The sequence below is a fragment of the Eleginops maclovinus genome, chromosome 15, assembly GCF_036324505.1.
Source record: "Eleginops maclovinus isolate JMC-PN-2008 ecotype Puerto Natales chromosome 15, JC_Emac_rtc_rv5, whole genome shotgun sequence".
Taxonomy (NCBI): Eukaryota; Metazoa; Chordata; class Actinopteri; order Perciformes; family Eleginopidae; genus Eleginops; species Eleginops maclovinus.
In genome coordinates this window covers 9,643,993-9,660,982 of record NC_086363.1, presented here as the reverse complement: position 1 = coordinate 9,660,982, position 16,990 = coordinate 9,643,993, and the positions used below count along the sequence as shown (strand labels likewise).

At 39.1% G+C, this 16,990-nt stretch overlaps 1 protein-coding gene across 9 annotated transcripts; it reads left to right on the top strand.

The window, feature by feature from the left end:
- Positions 1-206: 206 nt before the first annotated feature.
- si:ch211-203k16.3 (angiopoietin-related protein 7) lies at positions 207-16,136 on the top strand. 9 transcript variants are annotated; one of them, XM_063901578.1, is made up of 11 exons: positions 207-547; positions 3,361-3,413; positions 3,510-3,591; positions 10,576-10,815; positions 11,972-12,190; positions 13,120-13,239; positions 13,343-13,457; positions 13,578-13,715; positions 14,669-14,885; positions 15,050-15,245; positions 15,321-16,136. In XM_063901578.1, exons 4-11 carry the CDS (start codon positions 10,660-10,662, stop codon positions 15,465-15,467), a joined length of 1,308 nt encoding a protein of 435 aa, XP_063757648.1. In that variant the 5' UTR covers positions 207-547; positions 3,361-3,413; positions 3,510-3,591; positions 10,576-10,659; the 3' UTR covers positions 15,468-16,136. The 9 variants fall into 9 exon arrangements, with proteins under 9 accessions (XP_063757648.1, XP_063757651.1, XP_063757652.1 ...); XM_063901581.1 differs by having other exon boundaries at positions 10,573-10,815; XM_063901582.1 differs by lacking the exons at positions 3,361-3,413; positions 3,510-3,591 and having other exon boundaries at positions 10,573-10,815.
- Positions 16,137-16,990: the final 854 nt, after the last annotated feature.

Sequence of the window (16,990 nt, the reverse complement as noted above, 5' to 3'; positions counted from 1 at the left end):
ATCCATCCACACGATGCCCCCGCCTCACATAACTGCCGTCCCAACTACACACCTGTTCACACTTCCCTATCAGCACTGCGGTTCCTTCACCTCCTCCGCCCACCTGCTGCTCACCTGTTTTGAATCATCCTCGTCAGCAATGCAGTGTTAGTCCAGCCCATTTCCACTCACACCCAACCGATTCATCAAAGCTGCAATGTGTTGTTATGCTTTAGAGATTCTGTTAGCTTCCCCTCGGACTCCAAGCTTACAATGTTTATTTTTTTTAATAAATCATTAGAAGAACAGAAGAAAAAGGCAAAGCAGCTTAATTTTTCATTATCCCCAAGTTAAAACCTCAAACCTCCACTTCTGTTACCTTCAGTGCTTTTAGGTGGGACTGTCTTAATGAAGACTGTTTAAGGGTGGAAGGCCAGTGAGGGATCATTAGCTTTTTGCTGAACTACGTTGGTCAGGGCATTATTTCCCGGGTTTTCATCTGATGAAGATGGTGTGAGAGCATGATTCAGGGTTTTTAATGTAGGGAGGAGTGCTTGGTGACTCAAAGGTAAGAACTATTGTCCTCCTTAACTACAAAGCATTGTTGTCTGCTGTAAGAAACTCTGAAGATCATTTAGGTTTACACACCGATAAACTGGTCAACAAAAATCTCTTTACGGTTATGAAATCAGACATCTGGACGATACAATGTTTTCACCTTCCCACAATGTCGTGCTAATTAGCAGGATGTTCGATGCAATGCCTGGAGCCTGCAGAGAATCCACTTCTGCTAATACAGCTGCTCTAATTCAGTGTGATTACGCACATTCAGCTGTGATTAAGGATTTTCATTCACAACGCATACAATTACTTGACACTTGATTACATAAAACTATTCAAGTGTGAGTCATTGTCACGGCTCATGTCCTGCTCAAGAACATAACAAAAAGTGGGCTGTGTGGTAAAGTGTTCTCACTCGAGAAACCGAAAAAAATAAATCAGTGAGGTCAGTGTGACCTCAGAGATGGAGATCTGCTCAGGAAAGAGAAAGAAGCAGAGCACCCAGACATTTCTTTTGAAAAAAGCATGTGGATGTTAATGTCTAGAAATGTGATTCATTACTCGGTCTTATAAATAACTCACACATTTTTGGAATCTTTTTGGAATCTGTACAATATATCACAACTGCTCGAACAAAAAAAGACTTTCTGGTTAAAGTCATACATCAAGCAGAGGCTTTCTTGGATTCTCAGGATTTATTTTTCCCACCATCAGTGAATCTTTTCTAAGCAATCAGGAGGAGCATTGGCAGGCAGGGAAAGTGTCAGCAGGGATAATGCAATTGACGGAAAACCACAGTCCCCTTTTTACGTCATCGGCAGGGTGAGAGTAAGGACATGAAGAGGCTCCACCTTGATAAAACCTTCATTCATCATCCGGCTGGAGGTTGTAAGAGTAACACATTTGTAAAATATATGCTACCGTGTGGAGGTTGGAACATGTTCTTGGTTAGTAGCAAAATATTTTGAGTTCAGCTGAGCGCATGGCACTACATATTTTTTTACTGCAACAAGTCAGTAATTTGTTATGACTCACCAGTTAAACAACTGCAGGTAAACCCTTCACCAAGCCTGAGGTGTAACATGGCCTTTACAATGATCAAATCGATATCATTACCTGTCCTTGTGATCAGGGTCATACAAAGTTTGTGTAGATTGTTTTTGAGTCTCCAGTAGGCAACATTTGTGTGTTTTTGTGTGTGTGGTGGTGTTGCTCTTGTTCTTAGATCTTTGTGTTTTCCCCCTGCTGCTAGCCAGAGGATATGTGGGTATGAAGGCTTTGAGATGGGATGAAAACAATTCAATCTGTAGTCTTCATCTAATTTTAGGTAAGAGTTAAAAATAGTTGGAGTTAAAAATAACTCATTTCTAAGAATCAAAAAACCAGGTGGATTTATTTAGGTGCTTTATTTGTATCTGTTGCAGCCGGTTCGTGGGTAGCGATGTCCGTTGTTTGTTTGTCCACCACTTCCCTATACTGACATCTCGCAGTAATTGAATTGATTACACATCGGACGGACATTCATGGTCCCTATAGGACAAAATGAATCTGGTGATAATTTGACCCTCCTCTAGCCCTACCAGGATGACATTTCAGATTTTAAGTATAATGTTTCAACATTATGACGGACTGCCATGAGAGAGAATTGATATTTTTCGGGAGTTCATTCACTTAGATATTGGAGTATGGATAGGAAGAGACATTCATGATTCTCAGAGGATGCATACTAAGTCTTATCAAGTTAATCTCCTTAGTGCCATCACAAGTTTGACATTTGTGTGTTTTGGTGATAAATCTCATTATTTGTAGGATTACCATGGCATTTGGTAGAGACATTCATATCCCACACAGGGTGAATTGTAATAACTTTAGTGATCCCTTCAATTTTCCTCCAGTGCACTCAATCAAGTCCAAGTTTTAATATGTTCAAAACAAGTCCAAACATCTGAAGAACTAATCTATTGATAACTACAGTCACACCTAAACACATACATGCACACTTTGAAATGTTCAAATACTTAACTAAGAAAAACATAGTAACATTATAACTGCTAAAAATGCATTTAGCATTTTAACGTTGTCATTTTGTTATGCATGTTACCTTGTTAACGTGGACTCAAAGCACCACGTTCAATGTCACAGAGCTGCTAGCTTGACTTGCTGCTTTTTATATCTCTGTGTGAAATTGTCTTCTGCTCAGGTTGTTGATTTTGATTTGCACTTGTTCCAGAGAACTCCCAAGCAAGAATGACTTAACCATTGAAGCTATTACTTGTCCAAGAAGTAACTGCTGAACTAAACAATATGTGTCGGCGTCAAGGATGAACATCTGGAATACAAATCAAAATATACACTAGAATTGAATGTTTTTGGCACCAAGCTCTTTATTTTCATGATGAATATTCATATGCATTTCCCATGTAGACCTTAAATTCTAATCACTGTGGTTAAAAATATCTTCTATTCAAAAGTGAAATGGAAAACATTTATTTGAACATTCCTCAGCCACTATGTGACAGTAATTAATGAAAGCGAGCTTCTAGTCTTAAAGCAGGCACTTTTTAATTGACAGTATGTTCTCCCTGCAAACCTCATTTTTTTTCAGAGCTGAGCTGACAAAAGGCCTGTTTTGTGATCTATTATTTAGTAATGTTTGGTTGTTGTTGTTTGCTCTGAAATATTTCAAGAGCTTTTCAAAAGAGTATTGATTGTACGGCTCTCAATGCCACTCAATTAAACTTAAGGACCTGTCTTCGCCATTCAATCAGACAGGAAACACTAACGCCTGTACTGAATATAAACTGTGTTTCTCTGTTTCAGAACACTCCATCACTCTGTGGATTGAAAATAAGCCGTATATTATAATAATTGTGGTAAAGTATACGGCTTATAATATATTATATAATATATTATATATATTATACGGTAATATAATATTATATAATATACGGCTTATTTTCAACCCACAGAGCGAGTGTACCTGAACATGCAGAGACAAAATGACTGTGTTGACGACGTGAAGCAAGTGTTGCTTGTCCAGCTAATAGAACGGTTTGTCAACCCTTTCTTTTGTCACTTACATGGTCCTTTTGGTTTGCAACACACATACAAATACACACTTGTAATGGTCTGTCAATTCTGCACGAGCACTACTATGCATGTGAAATGCAGTTTTGTGTCCTCTGGAGACACAAACAGCAAACAAGAGGAGATGAGGGAAGGGAGGGATGGAGCAGGAGAAAGCTCAGCAGGTATTATGATCTGTCAAAAACACAACAGACCTGTTACAACCCCAACATGTCAGGCTGACACACAGATTTAATGATTTGTGTTTTTAAACTACATTTTTTGATAGTAGAATTAAATGTGTGGTTTGTGTTCAAAGCTGCTCCTATGAATAGTTGTTATAAGGAAAGCACAAAGGACTAAGCGTGGTCTGTTAAAGGGGTTGCTCATCTTATAAACCTACAAGGAAGTTGTTGAGCGTTTTAGCGCACATTGTTTTGGTTTGACTGTTTTTGATTCAATCTCACTTTTCTCATTGAAATTAATCTCAATAAAAAGTATGTGTTTTAGTCACCAATGAAATCCACACACACTTTTAGAGAATGAAACAGTATCAAACAATAGAAACAAAATGAGTTTCATAAATTTAAAAGAATGATTGTAACTCCCAGGGTTCCAGCTAAAGCTCTCTAAAAGCCTACTCTCTTATAGATGCTACCTACAAAACACCACATGGCAGATAAACAATATGTCTGATGGGCATATTGGAGCAATCAGCAGCTAAAGAGCCAGACATGTCCATCAGGAGTTGATAAAGACCAAAAGCTGAGCTAAAACAGTAAATATGTGGCCATGTAGCATGAGTAATAATTTAAGATCAATAATGCATTAACTGTATGCTTAAATAGGAAACTGTTTGCTAACAACGTCGCCATATAAACGTCACGGTGAGTGTGATGAGCAGCTTGTCCCTCAAGAAGCTATAAAATCAACTATTGGAGTTTTAAATCTCATAATGTCAACATGAATGGTCGATACAATTGTTTAGCATGTGCCAAACATATTAAGTTGGTGACTGAAAGCGTCATTATATAGTAAATTGCTTCTCTTCTGTGTGTCATGGTATTTTTTTTATATAAATTCACTAGATGTTGGAAGTCTTTTACCTGAAATGCTTCTAGCTGCTAACGATTTCAATGTTCGGTGCATTCAGCATGAATCAAAGACTGAGTTAACATACTTCTTCATGATGTAATGTGGAGGAGTAGGTTAAGTCTCCCCTCAGGCGACGCAGTGTGCTTGATGAATCTGCCAACACGCCAGTGACATTGTAAATGAGGGCCTATGATGTTTCTGAAGTGGACTGTAATTAGTGGTAGCTATGGAGGAAGGTGAAGCCCTCAGGTTTTCCTTCTAAATCATTCAGAGAGGCATTGGATGAGAATATAACGTGCAAAAGGATGTCACAGATGCTTGGTTAGACTCAAATTACCTTTAGTATCTGTAAGATAAAAATGGCATCCCTATAGGCGAAGTAAAAGGAGATGTTGCATTTACGCTTGGTTTCAGAAATGGTCAAATAAGGACTCTCTTTACATCAACTTTTCCATTCTCTTCAGCGAAACGAGTGCTGCCACGGATACGTTAATGGATGAAAAGCACCACCACAGGTGACTCATCCATTGACCCTACTGTATATGACCCCTTCAATCTCAGACGAATCCGAAGCTGTTACCATCAAAGATAGTAACCGTGTTAGCCTGACCCATCTCTTTCAGCTGTGTCTGCCTTTTACTTACTTTGGTTCAAGTCCCTGTGGTGCACTCACATAGTAAGGTCGACGTGATACATGATAGCATGGGGAGCGATGAATAGAACAGATGAAGTCGGGGCTTCTCCTCAAATGTATTACAGCCGAAGAGCTTTAAGCTAGAGCTGGAAATCATTGACAGATTAGGTGTGTGTGTCGTGTGTGTACACTCAGTGTGAGGGAGGCAAACAGAGAATGTTTTTCTTGAAATGGTTGCATCATGAAAAGTAACTGCACTTCCAAATGGCACAAACATAATTCTTACTGAGGATGGTGCAGACAGCCGATGCATACTGATTGACTGATTGATCGCGACGGACACTGGAAGCCTCTCATTGCATTTCATGCATCACAAACAGGTTACATGACACCTGATCTGTGTTAAAGGGGAGCTGTACCATAATACTTGTATTGGAAAGCAATAGGTTAAGTGTGCATGTCGAGGTGACTGTGAATCCATCTGTAAACATTAATCTGGTGTTCTTATTACTGAGCAGATAAAATACATTTTCTGGCATTTATCAGAGGCGTAAAGTCAATCTTTATAGTAACATATCTGCATGGCTTTCCACTTTACCAATACTGCACATATGGTTTTCTATCAATATTTCACATGTGTATATTCAATGTCAATATTACTATTTTTGTCTGTTTTAAGAGTTTTCTTAAAATAATTTTTTTATGGTCCTTTTCTTACAATTTATCTTCTCTGGCTGTGTTTAAGTATGCCCCAAATACACCAAGGTAAATTCCTCGTATGTGTTAACCTACCTGGCAAAAAACCTGATTCTGTTTCTAATTCTGATTCTGAACATGTGTTCTTTGTTTATTTAAAACTAACACATTTTCTGTTTCTTGGGTTTCTTCAAGAGTTTCATGTAATATGAGATTTCATTAAAAAAATGTCAGCATCTCAGCCACAGAACTCTGCCTCCATTATTCACTAACCTAGGTGCAAAGTGAACCAGCGGTTTATTTATGTAACTGCCCTGAAGAAACACAAGTAATTTAATGTTTATTTAATGAATGAAAAGTAACACTTATAATGAGAAATATATTGCTCGATATGTACCAGCTTGTCTCAGGTTTGACTGTGAAATGATTGCATTGAGCGTGGGTAATGTCTGGGATTAAAAGCAAGGGTAAATGCAGCACTGTTTTAAGGATAAGTGTGCATCATCTGTATGTAGAAAGGATATTCGCCTTAACTCGACCTATTAAAAGGACACTGTCACGGTTCATAGGGCTGTTCTGAATTTTTGCCTTCTGCCGCCACTTCATGTCTTAAGTTGAATTCACTTAAATCTATGCACACGTAATTGGACTTAATATTTATGTAAATGCACTATATGCAAAATTAAAAGACTGGATCTGAAATTTCCTAAATTGGCAAGTAAGCTTCCTAGAAAGGCTAACTAGAAAAGTACAGACAATGTTTAATCCAATTAATCAAGTCAATTGAACTTACTTGGACATATTAAGTAAAGTATTTTAATAAGTGTTGCGCAGAAGATGTAAAACACTACTTACTACTGTTTCATGGAGCAGGGCTTTCAACGAAATGTAATTTTCTATAATAATTTGTAACAAAGTATAGATCTTTCTAGCAAACATCATAGTAAATAATCAGGAAATTGTAATGTTGGACTCTGTTTGTTCTCAAAGCAACATAAGCCATGAATTAGAAAAGACTGTTTAAAACTGGCTCAGAAAAAAGCCATGTTTTGATGACAATGTACTGTATGTTCACAAGGATGGGCGACCAATTAAGAAAAGCAAAAACACGAGAGTTTTAATGCTTCTTAACAACGGTTCTATGTCTCTGTAATGCAACTGGGGAAAAAATGTTATCCTAATTTGGTGTTTTGCTAATCGCTGTATAACACATGGTCTACAATTCCATCTGTGTTCAAAATGGTTAAGGTCTAGTGACGGCAGAGCCTTTAGTCATTATAATTCACACACTTTTTTATATAAATCAACCCATCCAGGGACCCCTGCCCTGTTCTCTGTATCATCTTCATCCTTTATGTTTTTCTGCTAATTTGTTTTTCTGTCACCCATGTGTGAGTGAGAGATTACAGCAATGCTATAAAGAATACAAACATTATCTACTGTTTCAATAAAATCAATAGACCAGTCACTGTAAACAAGACACTGAGCTCTAGATGTTTGTCACAGTGAGTGGGCTTTGTGTAACTCCTCATTCAATGATCAAATATAGATCAAGCTGTATCGGATGAAAGAAAAAAAAACATGCTGTGTGTGAGTTTATACAGTTCACTGGGTCTGCAGGATTATTCTTTCTTGTCTCTACAGTTCATGCTACATACATGTATTTCAACCTTATATATGATACAAAATCATAAATGAGTATGTAGAGAACAGTTGTCTGAGCTTATTTAAATCAAAATCAAGACTGACACTAACTAAAGTGACTTTATAACATCAAATAAAAAAACAGATTTGAAGTTTATTCAGTTTTTTGATTTGATGATTTCTGATCACTCCTTTATGTTTAAATCAGCATCATCAGCCGCTATTGATCTTCAAACAGATGCTGGTGTTGATTTTACTGGGTATGAATCAGTTGCTTATCAGTTAGTTATGGAAAGTAGACTGCTACTTGGAGAGGTCCCAGTTCACCTCCTAGGCCCTGCTGTGGTGCCCTTGAGCAAGGCACCGGACACCTCCAATCCCCCCCTCCCCATTGCTCCCTGGATGCTGCACAATAGCTGCCCACTGCTCCTAGTACTAGGATGGGTTAAATGCAGAGGACCAATTTCACTGTGTGTGCTCTGCTGTGTGCATGTATGTGACTAATAAAGAGGGTCTCATCCTCTGATTGTTCTATCTTGCTGCAGAGAAAGCACATCATCAAACATAACAGCAGTTTATACACAATGTCCATTAACGCTGCTTATAATAAATATTTCTATCCACCACTGAATTCCAGCGGGTGAAATGCCCAGTTGGCATCATGAAGCTTAACAACTTGTTCACAGAACTCGAACTGAACTCAAATGCATAGTTTAAGGATGTGATAAGTTTTATTTTATTTAAAGGTATATTATTACAATAATGTATTTACATTTCTTTACAGTACAGTACATGCTGTCTAAAAAGCCTTGACTATTTCACCAAGTTCACAAAATCCCACTCTCTATCAGATGAAATTACTCTCCTACATTACTTTTTACCTTTTTACCTCAGCAGTAGAGCATAGTCTTGATATTATTAATATATTGTTATTTGTTGTTTGTATAATCAGAATCAGAATCAGACGCAGATGTATTGCATAGGTAGGTTAACACATACGAGGGATGAGTTTTGGTGTACATGGTGCATACATAAACAGTTCCAGAAGATTAAAAAGTTAGAAAGAACCACCCAAAAATAAAGATAATAATAATATTATTTACATTAACTCTGGATATACCAATAAACGACGTACTGTATATTATTGCAAAGTACTTGGACTTATAAAATCAAATCAAAAGCAGAATTGTTATGGAAGTGGATGAGAGGTAGTTGTGCACATTAGTAGGGAAGCTCTTTATCCCTTCAGTCAAAGCTAGTGGGTAATTAAGAAGTAGCATAGTGCCACCATGTGGCCTCACACAGTTTCTCTCACACTCAGACAGCAGACACCAACAGGTGCAATGGTTACTGTTTTTGTGAGGAAGGTTTAACATTCCTTAGAGCTTTTATGGGTTATAATGTATGTCTGTAATATATGTGCAATGCATTGGTCTGGTGAAACACTGCCCTGTCTTGTGTGTGTTGTGCACATTTTTATAGCAGAAAGATGTTTTTCTCTTTGAGTGTGCAACAGTTCCCTCAGGCAGCGTTGTAAATTGATATGGCACAGTCACAGTACAGAAAGCTGCTTTCAGGAAATGTTTTGCAGTTTATAAAAGCCTACAGAATAGCTGTTACATTATAATTCAACTATAAACTAAATAATTTGGTTTCCAATAGCTGTTTTTTCTTATAACAAGGAGACCATGTTTGCTAGTGGAGAGTATAAAGATGTAAGGAGCGGCTTGGCGGCTGTAATAGGATCAGCACCCCTCATTCTCCCACTCACATCAGCCTTCATTACCACTGGCTTTGAGCGGATTATTGTGCCTGGAGGTGATGCTTATTTACTGTAGGTGCCGATGTGTGCTGGACTTTTGCTGAAGCATGTAATGTATGTGCATTCAATTCCAATTAAATGCACATTCCTCTGTTTTAGTTTAAAAGTTTAATGATCTGGGTATGTCAAAATCTGGTTATTCCTTAAATTGCACAAGCTTTATAACCATGAAATGCAATGCACTACATATTTCCACATCACTTGATGTTAAGTTGTTTTGTGCTGATGTTGTATGTGGATATTGCTTAGTAGGTTTACATGTGTAGCATTTTCTTTTGTGTGTCTTTTACCAATCATTTCATTACCGCCTTCCTATTCATCTGCCTCCCTCCATCCATCAGTCATGTTGAATCCTCTTAGAGGTGGATTATGGGACTAAGATGTCTACTCTGAGAGGGAGAGAGCGGGGGAGAGAAGTAGAGCAGGAGGCACACACAGTGAGCGAGAGAGAGAGATACAGGAGATACAAAAAAAGGAGAAGGAAATGGAGAACACCCCTCGGCCTGAAATGGGCTGGGAATGGGGTGGAAGTTGGTCTTTTACTAGGGTGAGTCACCACCATTTCATACATTAACTACAAGAGGAGTTAGGGTGAAAAAAATCAGCTGAAAACAATGCCAAATGCTGTCATGATATCTGTGCATGCATGTATGTTAATGAGCGACTTAGAAAGTAATAATAGTTTGGCTTTTAAGAGCCGGATGTGTGTGTGTGTGTGTGTGTGTGTGTGTGTGTGTGTGTGTGTGTGTGTGTGTGTGTGTGTGTGTGTGTGTGTGTGTGTGTGTGTGTGTGTGTGTGTGTGTGTGTGTGTGTGTGTGTGTGTGTGTGTGTGTGTGTGTGTGTGTGTGTGTGTGTGTGTGTGTGTGTGTGTGTGTGTGTGTGTTAATCGAATTACCTGAGGACAAACTTTAGTAATGTGATAGACTGAGGGGATTAATCCCACTTTGCTAATTGCATGTGTAAGAGACATAAAAATAACTGTGTGTGTGTGTGTGTGTGTGTGTGTGTGTGTGTGTGTGTGTGTTGTATGCAGGTAATATTAAGAGCATGATATACTGATTCTCTCAGTTTCCAGCAGAGCCTCATAAGGTGACGCACACACTCCTGTGTCCTGTCCTCGTTCTGACTAAAAAGGCCGGGACGGACTAACCAGGTGGAAGAAATGTCCCCCCTGTCCCTTACCCTCCCCACCGGCTGGAGCGTGTGCTCTGCTCTCTGTATCCTCATCCTGTTTCTCCCAGAGGCCCGAGCAAACAGCCTGAACATGACCAATCAGCGCAATGGAGGGGGATCCCAGTGCGGGGAGTACACTAACCAGGTAAGTACTGTAAACATCCGGAAAAACAAGCCAATGTTATCTCAACGAGCTGTTTCCTCCTCTTACAAGAGATGTGTCTGATCTCTGAACCAGCAACTCACTGTTTTCTGAAAATATAAAGTATAAATGCAATGCTCTTCAGGACAGTTAAAGTGCTTTTACAATAACCTTAAACAATGCATTGAGTGAAAGTACATAATATCAGCAAAATATACTCAGAGTATCCAAAGTACATTTATCACAAAATGTGGTCCTGGTAAATAATATATTATTATATTACAATTGAATATATTGAATTATTAAATTGTAAAAAGTATGTATTGTAGCCTTTTACCAACATATTTGGTCAAAATGTAGCTTTTGAATGCATTATTTTGGTTTTGTGGGCCATGCCCCCTCCAATGTGTCACAAGACAAATCTGAGGGGTGTGAGGTAATTAAATGCAGTTGGAAAGTAGAAGGAAAAATATTGCTAGACTAATCTATTCCTATAGTTTTTTGGTGATTGAAGTTTACCTTTAGGGCCTTGAACACCTGTTTAAAATAGTATGATCACGTTGTAGCTGTTAGATGGTGAGTTAATTTGAACTCTTTTTATACTTTTGGGTGGTTTTTATTTATAGAATTGCATTAAACTGTATTTTACAAATGCATGTGCTTTTTATTAAAAATCCTCATCTAAAAAGTGACTATACTGACAATTAACAGCAACTGTTCTCCTGACTGATGTCATTAGATGCTCCTAAAAATCTGCTGTCATATTTTAGTTAATTCAAGGATAAGTTTATGGATAACACTGCCTGACAGGAAAGTATGTTTAAGCCAATAAGTGCCTGGACAATCTAGCTACTTTAATACAATATTAACATAAGGAAGTGTTGTTTGCAGATCTGTAACTTTGCAAACCCGCCATGGACACACATGGATAGTGAAGGGAAAATTTAAAAGAACAAATGGAAAATAGTTCAAATGAAATGTAAAAATTCCCTCTGCCCCTGGAAGCAATCTGACTCATGTTGAATTTATTGATTTACCAGAGTAAACATTCAAGTCACAGCTAGGCTGCCGGAGGCTGTAGTTACATTATTTATTACAAGACATTTTGACACTGTTGAGCAACAGCAGGTCTGGAAGTTTTACGTTTTTTGTCATGGAGCAGGTGATGGAGGATGGGATGTGCCGACTGGTGGCCACACTGCCTCAGCTGGAGGGACAGAAGTGTCCGGACATGTTTCGCTGCACAGATGAGGTCTCCTTCTGGCTGCATGAGAACGAGGAGAGGAAGCAGCAGATTGTGACGCTGAAGGAGACAATCTCTGAGCTGCAGGAGGAGCTGAGGAACCACCGGCACCGCATCAGAGTCCTTGAGCTTCAGGTGAGATCTCCATATCGACTTAGCTGCCCTGGGTCAACTATCAGCAACAATCCTTTGAACTGCTTTCAGTTCCTGTTTAGTCCACCTGCAGCTCACTGGATGTCAAACAATGTGACTGCTCCATTTTATAGACATGTGACAGAACTTTTTTCACTAATTTTGAAAGAATTCTGCTCTTGCACGTGTGTGTGGCATTAAATATATTTTTAGAGCAAGACTTTTAGTTAAATATTAACATATTTTTATGTATGTCTCCTGCTCAGGGCCTTCTCTGCTAAATATGTAATCAAATAATAACTTGGTTTGATACTTTACTTTACTACTTTTTTAAAAATCAACTCCTGTTCTGTATTTTAGTACAGGAAACACATTAGTTCAGTTATGCGGAGTAACATGGTGCCTGGTCATCGGGCTGGCTTCCCCCCAGCATGTCCTTGACCTTAGTCACTAACAGGATTAGCCTGCTACTCTTCCACGTGTTGCCTCATGCGTCTCAGGTAGTGAGCCTACACAAACAGAGGCTCTCAGCTGGACTGCTCAGTGGCCAAAGGTGAACGTTGGAGAGGGTTCATGAGAACGGGGACGTGGAGAGAGGGATCCAGGGTTTGTAGTAATGGGAGTTAGTGTTATCCTCCATGTCAAGGCTAGGAATAGACCACATACTATGTGTCTTGCTTTATGTTTAAGAAGACAGGGCTTGTGGATGTTTTAGTTTTAATGTGTGCACTTTACAGATGTAGGCCCCTAGTAAATTAAAGGCTTAGTTCCTACCTCTAGGTGTTACCCAGAATTCTTGAACCAAACTTCCTAACATTCCTCCAAGCCAAAATAAACAATTACAATATTCTTTTCCTTACCCAGATGTCACTTAATGCCTATGTTACTGAGTGCCTGCTTTTGTGATTGAGTATTTTCATCCATGGTGTCAGGGTGGAGAGAGGAACCCCACAAATTCCTCCTTAGAGGAGCGTTTTCACGAGTTGGAGCATCACTATTCTGAAGCCAACACCCTGCTGCACCTACAGGGCACTCTGATCCTAGACCTCCAGGTACACCCATCATTAGAAGTACTTCCAGTGTTCGATCAACAAAAAACATCATCACTTATTTTACACTGGGTATTTTTCATGATTTTGCTTCATTTCTCTTTAGAACCAGATGCATAATCTGACACTTTTGGTGGATGATGTTAAAAAAAGCCCTGGGTGCTTGGTCAACATGGTCCGCCCCAACCCGCTCATGAGTGCTCAACAAGCTCCTCACACAGGTACACTTCAGAAGCAAACAGTGCGTGCAGTCTCACATGCTCTGACCCCCAGCAGAGGGAGCCAATGTCCCCTTGTGGATTTACTTCTACCCAATCGTATCTCACACTGTCTTCCCTCAGAATATCAGCATGTGAGAAACTGTCCAATAGACTGTGCTTCCATCTACTACAATGGAGTGAGGAGATCAGGGCTCTACACAGTAGTGCCATTCCTAGCCGGCGTACCTGTGCAGGTCTATTGTGATATGGACACAGATGGTGAGTCACAATCACAGTCGCATAAAGTAGAAAAGTTTTATTGAACAGTGTACTTTTTGCTGAATTTGAAGAATTTCACACAAGATGTTGTCAATTCTCATTTTACATGATGTAAGAAATAATAACCATATAATAACCCATTATACGTGGCATTAAATCTGAAAACATTAGGAGATTATTCAAATAATTGTAAGACAAAAGTAGTTTGAATAATCGATTAATTGTTAAAAACACATTTTGTACAAAAAATGATCAAAAAAGGCAGATGCTATTTGCACCCCGGTGACTATAGTGAACAATGCTACTTGCATCGAGTTGGAAATGTATATAGCATAGGAGAGATACATGCACCTAGGTATCCATAATGCCATAACACCCGGGCATACATTTGATTATGTTTTAAATCTATAGGTAATGCTATTTGCGCCCGGGTGAAAATAGTCAACAATGCTATTTGCACTCGGTGTGAATGTAGCCAAAATTACATTATAACTGTGAGAAACCAACACAATGTTGTTCATGTACGCTTCCATTTACATTTGAAGCAATGTCTGAAAAGATGCCTTCAACTCCCATTTGGACATTACTTTTGTAACGTGTTTTGGCGCCTAGTAGCCTAAATACGAGGTAATGTGACAAAGGGGTTTCGGGTGTGGTGAGCTATTTTCACCCGGGTGCAATTAAACACACAGGGGGAAAAATCCTGAACACAGCATTACTAATACAGAGAATTCCTGATATGTTTAGTTGTATATATATCAAATGAAATGAAATGTCTTTTAGTTATTAATCGACAAAACAAGGTATTTATAAACATTATCTTGACTGTGAGAAACTTGCACATGGCCACATGCTGCCAACTCCATTTCTATACAAAATCTAAACAAATGGAAGCAGAAAAAATAATAGACAATAAAATATACATCTACTAATGTATCTACTTTTTGCCTCAGGTGGGGGCTGGACTGTGATCCAGCGGCGCATTGACGGCTCATTGAGCTTTGACCGCAGCTGGAGAGACTACAGGGATGGTTTTGGTGACCTGCACTCAGAGTTCTGGCTGGGCAACAACCACATACATGACCTCAGCACCCAGGGAGACTACAGCCTCCGCATCGACCTGGAGGACTGGAGCAACAGACACAAACATGCCCTCTACCAGAGCTTCAGGTTAGCGGCAAGTACAAGTGCAAAAACATGCAAAACTATGTCTACCTCTTGCATATTGTCTCTACTCTTCCATTGTGTGTGTGTGTGTGTGTGTGTGTGTGTGTGTGTGTGTGTGTGTGTGTGTGTGTGTGTGTGTGTGTGTGTGTGTGTGTGTGTGTGTGCAGTGTTGAAGATGAGGAGCATCTGTACCGTCTCCATGTGTCAGGCTTCAGCGGGACAGTGCAGGACTCTTTCAGCTGGTACCACGACAAGCAGGGCTTCAGCACCCCCGACAGTGGCAACATCTGTGCTGAGATCTCCCACGGAGGCTGGTGGTACAACCAGTGCTTCTACGCCAACCTTAATGGTGTCTACTACAGGGTGAGTGTACACAGATCGCCCCAAACATGATGCTTTTAAAGTCATAGGAGTGATTACTACTTCCTGTTCCTGCAGGGAGGCCTTTACACCCCGAGAGGCCGGGGGCCGCTGGGTCCTGATGGGATCGTTTGGTACTCCTGGAAAGACTCAGACTATTACTCCCTACGCAAAGTCAGCATGATGATCCGACCTCACTCTTTCAGAGCACGTTTGTCACCATGACCCAGCATGGCTATGACAACAGTGAGGGCAGAAGCCGGAAGTAATGACTGCAGAGCCATCTCACCAGGGTCGTTTTATTGACAGAGCTAATCATGAAGGAACTGAACGCCACTCCTGTCAACAAGGACCTCTCTTCTGCTACTTTTGAACTACTTTACCTACAGATCTTGCTGTATATCCTCCAAACTGATTTTCTGCTGCGTATTTTTGAACACACAAACCTTATACTGTGGAGTTCTGTAATGTACCTGGACATTTCTCATTGAGTCAACGTGGAGTGAGTTCTTCCTTATTTTCTACTTCTATTTTGTACCTTAGTTTGATACTTTAACACTTGACAAACTCTTATCCATACAGATTAACATTGTACATTTGTATGATGTGTTGACAGAAGAGGTATGTGCAACTGGCAAGAAGAACATGGTTATTGAAGGATCTGCAGTTTTATGATTATCCAACTATATTCATTTAAAATTGCAGCCAACTATAAGCTTTATCTATTGTGTAAACTGTTGTGGACTAAAAAGGGTTTGAATACTATAACAGGTGATTATTATATTAGATATAATAACCCTTTGATTTGATAAGTGCTACTGTCTAACAGTATAGAGTCAGGCACAGAAGATGTATGAGGACTGTGTATACACACTGTATTGATGGTACAATAAACACTACACGTGTATGTACTTGTACTAGTATTTTCTTTGTTGGCCAATTATTACTTGTACGTCATCACAATGCAGGGACAATTTTTGTATTTTTATTTTACTAAATTTGTCTGACAGCTCTAGTTACTTTTTTTTTACTTTACTATTTTTTTGCACACAAACAAAAAGGGCGAACATGTTATTGTGTTATAAATTAAACTACTAATAGTAAATACAGGTACAGCTATTACAATAAATAGATTACTTCAATTGCGGATTGACATAAAGTTAATTTGCAACCATTTAAATAACCTTAAGTCATTTTTATAGTTGTCTTTCTTTCCATAATGTTGATGTTCGTAACATTTTTACAAACCAAACTATTCATCCATTAATGGACCAAAAATGTGTGCAATGTAAATGAAGTTAGGATGAATGTTTTAGGTAAATTATTGCTCACTTCGTTCACCACTGACAGAATCTGACACCATTTCATATCTGAAAAGATGTGTTCTGTCTACAAGAGCACTCACATTTCTGATAGGTGGGACAAAGAGATAACTCTAATCATACAGTACACACACTGCTGTTTATCTCTGGCATCCAGTGAGTGTTACTTACATTCAAATTACTTTAGGCATGGGTCTACAGAGACCTTTTGCCTGTTGTCAGGTTTGTGTTAATTTTGCAGGCATGTGTTGAGCAGAAGTCAAAGTTGGGCCGAAGGATAGGGGTAAAAAAGATTTTACAGACTCAGGATGATAGTATTTCTGTTATTGCAAAATTATCTGAGTGCTCCAGGCTTACAAGCCCTAGTTAAACATGTACACTAAAAATATTGAGAGTGCATGTACTGTGTGGTAAATAATATCTTAC

What these genes read in the sequence shown, in the direction of transcription:
- si:ch211-203k16.3 (XM_063901582.1), top strand. Translation starts at nt 10,660, where the DNA reads ATGTCCCCCCTGTCCCTTACCCTCCCCACCGGCTGGAGCGTGTGCTCT. An exon ending in GCGGGGAGTACACTAACCAG is followed by an intron (nt 10,816 to 11,971) that starts GTAAGTACTGTA and finishes TTTGTCATGGAG; the next exon opens with CAGGTGATGGAGGATGGGAT. An exon ending in CTCTGATCCTAGACCTCCAG is followed by an intron (nt 13,240 to 13,342) that starts GTACACCCATCA and finishes ATTTCTCTTTAG; the next exon opens with AACCAGATGCATAATCTGAC.